General features: G+C 39.3%; 1 protein-coding gene across 1 annotated transcript; it reads left to right on the top strand.

Annotated features, from left to right (window-relative positions):
- The first annotated feature begins 1,988 nt into the window (after positions 1–1,988).
- On the top strand, positions 1,989–8,483 carry LOC114786699 (dynein intermediate chain 1, axonemal-like). Its single transcript, XM_028974031.1, has 12 exons — positions 1,989–2,160; positions 2,556–2,640; positions 2,787–2,901; positions 3,025–3,068; positions 3,161–3,391; positions 3,556–3,645; positions 4,184–4,241; positions 4,744–4,823; positions 4,980–5,128; positions 5,782–5,881; positions 7,065–7,250; positions 8,195–8,483. The coding sequence occupies exons 2-12, from the start codon at positions 2,560–2,562 to the stop codon at positions 8,276–8,278; spliced, it is 1,218 nt and encodes a 405-aa protein (XP_028829864.1). The 5' UTR covers positions 1,989–2,160; positions 2,556–2,559; the 3' UTR covers positions 8,279–8,483.
- Positions 8,484–9,366: the final 883 nt, after the last annotated feature.

Below are 9,366 nucleotides of genomic sequence, written 5' to 3'. Positions count from 1 at the left end.
CAAGGTATAAAATGAACATGGACTAATAACTGTATCACTTACAATGTGGTATGTGGATATGGCTGGCACAATAGATGAACTCACAAACCAAACTGTAACCAGTAATAACCCAGATTTGTGACATTTTAGATTACCGGTATTACATTGAACATCATAAACCATGTCCCACATTGAACAATTTGATAATAACTGATCAGGGATTAAAATTAATAGTTTACAGTTTAAACTCATGTTCAGTTTGGTCAACATGTTTAGGATCAGAATTTATATTTATGTGAAACTGTTTCTCGCAACATCTCAACAGTGCCATAATCTCAAACAATAACTTTTAGTGATAAAGGTGTAATTCTCTAATCACATGGCAACAAGCGGGACTTTTTATTTGTATTTATTTTTCCGGCCACTGTTGTTGATTAGGCTCAGTAAGTCGGTGCAAATCTGCAGAGTGATGAATTCCCTAATAAAGGTGGAAATTCTCTAATTATATGGCAACAAGCGGGACATTTTATTTGTATTTATTTTTCCGGCCACTGTTGTTGATTAGACTTAATAAGTCAATGCAAATTCGCAGAGTTATGAATTCCCTGATATCATTTTAAGCTTCTCACTAAATTTACATGTCTTTGCAGTACAATATCTGATCATTCTGTCATTTATTTTCTGGTTTGGTTTAATGTACAATGGTCACTGTTTCTACGTGTACAATCCATATGCAAAACTACAACCTTTTGACTTCATCAGACTCCAAACAAAGAACCCCACCAAATCTTCAGACTCCAGACAAAGAACCCAACCAAGTGTGCAAAGCCTTTGATCAAGTCAAATATTCTATGTATGCTGCTGTATTTGATCTCTGTCAAGGAGGTAGGTTTCCCTACAAGTGTGATCTCAGACGCCTGAAGATCGTAAAGGACACAGAACCCCCACCATCGGCTACATTTGAATTCCCAACTGAACAGGAAGGAGCAGGACGAACAAGCAGATGCACAATCATTGTGGACCTGAATACTCGAGTGCCCCGGGGATCAAGCGACCATCTGTAAGAAAGGGCGTCGCAGGAACATGATGTTTCTGTGCTTTTGTTTTGTATGGAGATTCAACAACTCCGTTTTCCATATCTTTGTCAAATGGCAAGAGGTGTGAAATGCCTGCCACAGGTTCTTGTGATACCCCGCCCTGCTCTCTTTGTCTTCCCCAGACGGGAGGCTCCGGGGGCGTGACGTCAGAAACAACAGGTTCTGATTGGTCTGTGACAGCTTCCTGTAGGCCAGGTGTATAAAGGATTGTTCACGTGTGGTAGCGAGACTTGACTTTCTTTCTGAGCTGCTTTTCCACCGAAATCTGACTTTCCGGTTTTTGAGTCTTTTCTCTCCTCCCATATTTCTCCTGGATCAGGTGATGTCTCTGAAGCTTGGTTCTGGCTGTACTGTCTTTTTCTATCTTTTCCTCCTGTCTCTCATTTTTGTTTTCTCTGTAATATTGGTACATTTTTTACATACAATATTCACATGTAACTGCAATAATAATGTACTGGTGTTAATAAATTAGAAACTGATCATCTTTTTAACCTCTATTGTGCCATGTCTCTTTCTGTCAGGTAACATCAAGTTGGAGTGGTTTGAATACAGTGCTTTTTTTACTCTGTTCTCACCAGTTTTACATGGGTGTGTATTTTACTTTAAGAATTTTTCTGAGCCTGTACTATTTTACTTTAACTTGGGCAAATAACTCGAGTCAATACTTTTACCAGGGAAATTTTAACAGTAGTAACTATGCTTTTACTAGAGTAATTTTACCCCCTTTTAGGCTCCCCTTGCTCCTTCTAAAGCACATGCTGCTAAGACAGGGAAAGCAGCGAGCAAGAAGAAGGTTTTTTAAAGTTCTTTAAAAATTGCTAAACATTTTATTAATTCTTGCATTGGTCTCATTATTTTATTGTGAAGCAAAATATTGACCTTTTTATTCTTTAGCTAAATAGCTATTCTATTTATGTTGATTTATAGAAGAATGTGTGTGTATCTATAGTTGCAGTGAATTATGTATGATGAAAACACTGAGGAGCTGAATCTGCAGCTGCAGGAGGAAAATAAAGAAAAACAGACAACACAACCCAGTGAAGACGACGAGAGAGAGACAAACCTGATGCCGACAGAGACACAGGTGAGAAACCTGCAGCTCTGCTGTCTTCCTCACAACACAAAAATGAACTGTTTAAAGGCTCTAAATAACGATTCAAGTGTTTATTGTCATATGCACAGAAGAAATTACATTTCTCTGTACAATAAAATTCTTTCATGTTCTTTCATTATCTGAGACAATGAATGTAGCCAAGCTGTTTTGCAGTGAAAACTTCAGGGCCTCAGATGTTTTAATGCAAGAACATGACTGAAATGCCTAAATAAATTCAAATAAATAAATAAATAAATATTAAGCAATAGAGCCTTAACACATCTTATCAGTAGTATAACACAGAAAGTGTCTCTTTTCACCCATATTTGTAATGTTGTTCTAACAGAAGCTGCTCATTTTCAACTACTTGAAATTTTTTTTTTCAGAGCGATGACATCAGCAACCTTGCGAGTGTGTCCACGAACATGGAGAATATGGTGGTTCAAAATATATTTGATGACACCGCCCAGGGTAAGTCGCCTTTATCAATTTCATGTAGCACATTTTCATGAACTCAATATATATTAATGTAAGTAAGCTTGTCAGCGACAGCTTATGAACTTATGCACTTATGAAGTGCTCTGGAACACTTACCTTCTCTGTCCCTCCTTTGCCAGATTTCCAGTACTTTGAGGATTCAGCGGATGAGTTTAGTGAAGGTGGCACTCTTCTCCCTCTGTGGAAGTTCCACTAGAACAAAGCCAAAAGACTGTCTGTCACGTCCCTCTGCTGGTCAGTTTATACTATTACACTTGGTTTATTAAGCATACATACATACCTTAAAATCGAACACACATAGGGTCTAGTTTACAGAAATGCAGAGTATTATAAGTGTGTCTTTTTGTTGCTTTTTAGGAATCAGAAGTATCAAGATTTGTTTGGGGTTGGCCTTGGATCATGTAAGTGCAGCATTGTTTCATTCAAAATTGCTCGTTGAACTTGCTCTGTTCACAAAGAATTATGTCCTTTCACAGATGACTTCACTAAACAGGGCAGCGGCATGTTGCTTCTTTACACTGTGAAGAACTGCACCTTCCCTCAATACAGCTCCAGCACCGACTCAAGTGTCATGTGCCTGGACATTCACACCAAGATGTCCTATTTGGTGGCAGTGGGCTTTTACGATGGCTGTGTGGCTGTCTACAACCTGAAATTAAAGAATATGCTGCCTACCTACAAAAGCTCAGTGATCTCTGGCAAACACACTGACCCTGTGTGGCAGGTATGTGCGTCTCTATTACCTGCATTTCTATATATTTTCACATTTTCAATGTCCATCATTTGAGTTGGTTTTATATGATCATGGTTCTTTGACATATTTTTAAATGAGTTTGGAGCTATTTTCATCTTGGTCACTTGTATCCATTGACTGTGTGTCTGTCTCAGGTACGCTGGCAGAAAGATGACATGGACCACCATCAAACCTTCTTTTCTGTGTCATCTGATGGACGGGTTGTGTTATGGACCCTCTTAAAGGTACTAAAGGAACATGTGTAGATAAGATATACACTACCAGTGAAAAGTTTGGATGCGTCTACTCATTTATGGTTCTTGGTTGTCATGGTTCCCATTCCACCTCCCCGCCCACAGGAGGCACGAGACCACACGTGAGGATTGCCGCTCATCATTGTGGTTTATCCCTTGTTGTAGCTTGCCTTCTTTCCTGGATTGCCTACTGCAAAAAGTGAGCAGCAACAGGAGGTAAACCACAATGATGAGCGGGCGAGGAATCAAGGTGGCCTTTGAGTATTTACTGGATTTACACTATCGAGTAATAAGGTTAAGTACACACTGAACATGAAAACTCTGGCCCGTCACAAAGGACCAGAGCACACCCAGGGTCAGAACCGTGACATTATGATTTGAGCCTCTCCAAATTCTTTAAAAGGTCTCCATAACCAGCACAGAGTAGGTGTGTCCAAACTATTGACTGGCAGTGCAGGTATGATGTGTTTTCTAATAACTCATTTTGTGTGTATTTGTGTTCTTTTTGCATGTGTGTATGTGCATGCAGGATGAGTTGATGTCCACGGATTTGATCAGATTGTCCCCTGAGGGAACTGAAACAGTGGGTAAGAAACATACATTACACGATTGCAATCTTATCTGTACACTGAAATGTATATAATCCAGTATGTAAATGTAATCAGAAAACAGAAATAACCTGAATTAATATATTAATCATAATGTATGGAGCTATCATAATCATAATGTGTGTGCTAATGTTGGACCCTTAGCACACATACACCAATAATTTAGAAGGTGGGTCACTGACAGATTACACTTTATCAGATTTTCCATGAATCAGGTCACCTGGGATTGGAGAATCTGCAGCATCTGTAGTTGTGTGCTAACCCCCATGGTGCCAGTGCCCTGAAACTGAGCTTCTAAAAGAACTTAGTAACAAAATGAATGAACTTATTAATGAAATATGTGTATGATAATAACATGCAACGTTGATATTTTTAGGAGTCTCTTTTAAGCTGTTTTTTTGTTCTCTGTGAAGCTGGATATCCTTAAAATGTTTAAAAAAGACTTTTCCAGCTATACTAACACTGTTTATCTGTCATGCAGATAGCTTGAGATGTATTGACTTCCATAAGGAGTTCGAAAACATGTTCCTGTTGGGGACAGAGGAGGGCAAAATACATAAGGTGGGAATAAGACACCCCAAACACCACACACACATACACACATACAAACATGTACAAACATGAAAATTATTTTTTTTAAGAAAAAATACATTTCCTGTGATGGAATGAAATTAATGTCTGTTCTGCATTTTAACTCAACTGTTTGTCCCTTTTCAGAGCTCCAAGGCCTACTCCAACCATTTAATTCAAACTTACAACGCCCACAACATGGCTGTGCAGGCAGTCAGATGGAACCACTTCCATCCCAGAGTCTTTATCTCTTGCAGCTATGACTGGACCGTCAAAATCTGGGACCACACAGTACCGTACGTTCTCTTCCAAGCTCACACAAACATGTACACACAGATACACACAAACAACACACATGCACCACCAGTCAAATGTTTAGATGCACCTACTCAATTATGGGTCTTTCTCCTGATACAACAAATATTAAATATGTTTCTTGCATTGGATTCTTCAAAATAACTCCATATTAGTCTCCAAAACCACCACACAGTAGGTGCATCCAAATGTTTGTCTGGTAGTATAATTGTGTACATTTATGTCATCTTCAACACATTGTTCATATACGGTAGTCACAATCCATATTTAAACCTACTTATGTTTGGTTTCAAATTCAAACATCAAAAAACTATTTTACTATTTTATTACACATACACACACACACACATTATAAACAATGAGATGAGCCAAGTACACAGATAGTATTGTGTGATTGTCTGATTGATTATGTGATCTGGTTACTTATTAAGGGGGCAGCGGTGTTTGTCAGTCCCACTTCTTCACAGAATCTCTTAATTTTAATTATATCACAGTTAAAAGGCTGATTATGTTTGTGTGAACTGTGACCTAGTGCAACTACAACTTAATATGTTTAAATCCAGTATTAATACTGTTGACTCTGTGTGTGTGTGTGTGTGTGTGTGTGTGTGTGTGTGTGTGTGTGTCTCTGTAGGACTCCCATGTTCACCTTCGACCTGAATGCAGCAGTGGGAGACATATCATGGGCTCCATACTCCTCCACTATCTTTGCGGCTGTGACATCAGATGGAAAGGTCAGTGACTCCTCATGACTATAATTAACATGCTGTATCTCAGTTCAGACGAAGCAGAAGGGAACATTAAAGACTTTTATTAATACACTGCCTGTCCAAAAAAAGAAGTCTAATATGCCATAGAACTGCCTGTGGCATTGTTTCAATGAGCTTCTGCAATGTCACAACAGTTGCATTTTAGACCCACTGCTTACTTTAACTTGAAAATACTGTAGACTATGTTTTATTATGCCAAGATCTTGTAGAGATGATAGGACATTTGGACCGCTGTGTAAGTTCTTCTATAGCAGGGCGGGCAACCTAGTGTGTTATATGCATAACCTGACATTCGCCTTCAGTTGGTTCTGCACAATGTGACAGACGCTGATTTGACAATGCTGGCCCCCTCGCCTGGCTGAAGCCAGCGCCAGCAGCAGTGCAGTCTTGTAGGAAACTACTAACTATATGGGCTCTAACTATATGGAGCTTCACACAAAGCATTCAGAGCTACTGTTAGGTCCTAGGCAGGAGCAGTGGGCCTACTGACATATGGCAAGGGAGTGAGACCCTGGCGCACCCCATTAATACCATCATGACAAGCTAAAATTGCTGCCAAATAAATCTTTATGGTTGAAAATGAGTGACCTTGCTCCAGCAGGTCCTGCAGAAAAGTTAAAATGCCCTTAATGGAACATAGGAATGGATCTAGACCCTTCTCCTGACACCACAGCTAAAAAAAAAGACATTTATAAGCATAGAGGCCCCTGGTTGAGGAAGCCCTGTCCATTGTTTCTATAGAGGATGGATGCGAACAGATCTGCGCCTGCTCTGCCAAACTGATCCCGAAGTTGATTCACCACTTGTGGGTGGAGCCTCCAATCCCTCACAGGAGGGAGGAGATCCGGACCTGTGTTCAGATGAACGTGGGTGTCTCTCAGAGTCAGAACAGGAGAGCACACGCCAGGGACAGCAGCGATAGGGAGCGTAGCCACCTCCTGTCTGTTTATGTGTGACACCACCACCGTGTTGTCAGCCCGACCTAACACGTGACAGAACGTAGAACGTGGAACTGAGTGTTCTCTATAGATTAATTAATAAGTTGAACTATACATCATTTTAGAAAATTAATTTAGGTGTGTCAATTAATGCAATTTTTAATTGCTTTTCAGTGAATGTGTTTTGATGTGTCTTTTTCTGCCCAAAGGTCCATGTCTTTGACCTCAACGCCAACAAATATAAGGCCCTCTGTCAGCAGCCTGTAGTGGCCAAGGACACATCCCAGCTGACACAGATTGAGTTTAACCCTGTGCACCCTATCATTATTGTGGGAGACGACCATGGATACATCAACTGCTTTAAACTCTCTCCAAACCTTCGCAAGAAACCAACAGTAAGTCTACTGACCTTGAGTGGTCAGTTTTTTTTACTCCATTTTACTCAATTAACTATGCTGATTTTCCCCAGTTCTGCATTATAAATAAGTTGTAATTAGGTTCTGTCTCTGCCGTTCATGATTATTTCTTATAGGATATGTTTGCATGGCTATAGACCAGATTTATTTCCTAACTACTTAAAGAAAAAAGTTCACATTTCACATTTTCTCTGCTTTTGCATAGTATATACTTTTTTTAAATAACTAAACAAATTACTCAAACAATTAATTGTGGTAATTGCTGACAAGCAGACATTGATCCATATTACCCTTAAATGTCCTACGTTTCCTGAGAAGAATTATTTTTTTGACAGTTTTTGTATGTCTTCAACATGAGAGGACACGATTTTATTCAATATTTCTGCAACCGAACTTGGGCAAATTAGACTCTCAAGCCTTGTACATAATCTGAATGATGACTGTCCATCTATTCATCTTGAAATATTGTGTTTTCAAGGTCAAATTTTCTAATTTAAGTCCATGTAATGACTAATTAATGAAGGTGCCAGATCTGGTGACCATTGTTGTATGGAGAGTTGTCACATGTAACAGAAAGGTGTCTAATACTTAATTAATTAATACATTATTAATACCATAATTACATCTCAACACACAAAAAAGCTTTTAAATTTTTACTGCTTATAATTAACAGATGTCCATTGTTGAAATACTCCCACTAATTCATCCCTCTTGTTGGCCCTCACATTCGGCTGAGGTGCCATCCCCACACACTGTTCCCTGGGCACCGTGTGCTGTGCTTGCTGTTTATCACAATGTCAATCACGTTCATTTTTTCTTTCACTTTCATTTTTTCTGTCATTTTCATTCACTTTCATTTTCACCACTGTGTTTTCATTTCACCACTCTATTTATCTAACACCCATCTCTTTTTGTGCCTACAGGAGACAAAGGGAGATGAACCTGTAAAGGGCCCTGAGACAGAGGCTACTAAGATGGAGAAGTTGCTGAACTTTCCCCACGTTTGAGTTTACCAGCATTCATGAGGACACTTAATGAGCCTATTCAAGGCGGGAGTGAGGTGAAACCAACCTGGAGGATAAATTTTGGGGGCACAAGCCAACTTCCCTCAGATTGACACATTTCTGTGGATTCAGAATGAAAGGTCTCTACATTAAAGAAAGAAAGTCCAGTTGCCATGACTCAACTTTCAGAATCTTCACAGACATTCACATGGACAGTTTTTCATATGACTTATAATTGAGTGTTTAATATGTCAAATAAATGAATCTGTTCAAACATCTCATCAAGTGTGTCTAAAGCCAACTGTAATATAAAAGTTTTAACGTCCCAGATAACAAGCCCTAGACCCAGGACAAACAGGTTTGTGTAAGTCAGGAACCAATGTGTGTGATTGTCACCTTCGTTTGGCTCCTGTTTCCTATTAGGGGTCGCCACAGCAGATCAGCTGCTCTGGTTCCCTGCATAATTGATTTGGCAAAGGTTTTACACTGATACCCTTCTTGATGCAACCTTCCCCGTTTCCCCTGTCTCGTGCGTCCCCAGTGGCTGGGTTCATATCTTTATGTGTGAGTACAGGCTGGACACACCCATAGTAGACGGAAGACAGCAGAATAATTTGATAGAATTTGAAGACAAGTCATCTATGGTTTCAGACAATATTCACCATATACTGTATTACAAGTCCACGAACTAGGCTTGTAGCAATTTTTTACATAATGCATTGACCATGGATTTTTTCTCTGTTTCATAATTTGTATGTACAGTTTTACAAAATTAGCTGCTTCCGTTTTTATTATGGCAATTAGCATTTACTTCAGAATATAATGAAGAGTGACCAGATGAATTGCCATGAAAATGCAAAGAAAAAAAACATTTCTACTGCATTTCAGCCCCGCCACAAAAAGAACCTGCTGAGATCATTTCAGTGATTCTTCGTTAACACAAGTGAGAGTGTTGAGGAGCACAAGGCTGGAGATCATTCTATCATACTGATTGAGTTAGAATAGCAGAATGGATGCTTTTAAAAACATGGTGCTGTAGCTAATTTCATAATTATAGTATTCAGCCATTGAATCCATAGCTCCCTTATTAC

This window comes from Denticeps clupeoides, chromosome 3 (genome assembly GCF_900700375.1).
Source record: "Denticeps clupeoides chromosome 3, fDenClu1.1, whole genome shotgun sequence".
NCBI lineage: Eukaryota > Metazoa > Chordata > Actinopteri > Clupeiformes > Denticipitidae > Denticeps > Denticeps clupeoides.
Note: the sequence above shows the minus strand (reverse complement) of the source record. Positions and strands in the feature narration are given on the sequence as shown.

Bases quoted from the DNA above. Each gene is read 5' to 3' on its own strand.
- LOC114786699 (XM_028974031.1), top strand. From the start codon at position 2,560: ATGACATCAGCAACCTTGCGAGTGTGTCCACGAACATGGAGAATATGG. The intron at 3,646-4,183 runs GTACTAAAGGAA...ATGTGCATGCAG, and splicing joins TGTTATGGACCCTCTTAAAG to GATGAGTTGATGTCCACGGA. The intron at 4,824-4,979 runs GTGGGAATAAGA...GTCCCTTTTCAG, and splicing joins AGGAGGGCAAAATACATAAG to AGCTCCAAGGCCTACTCCAA.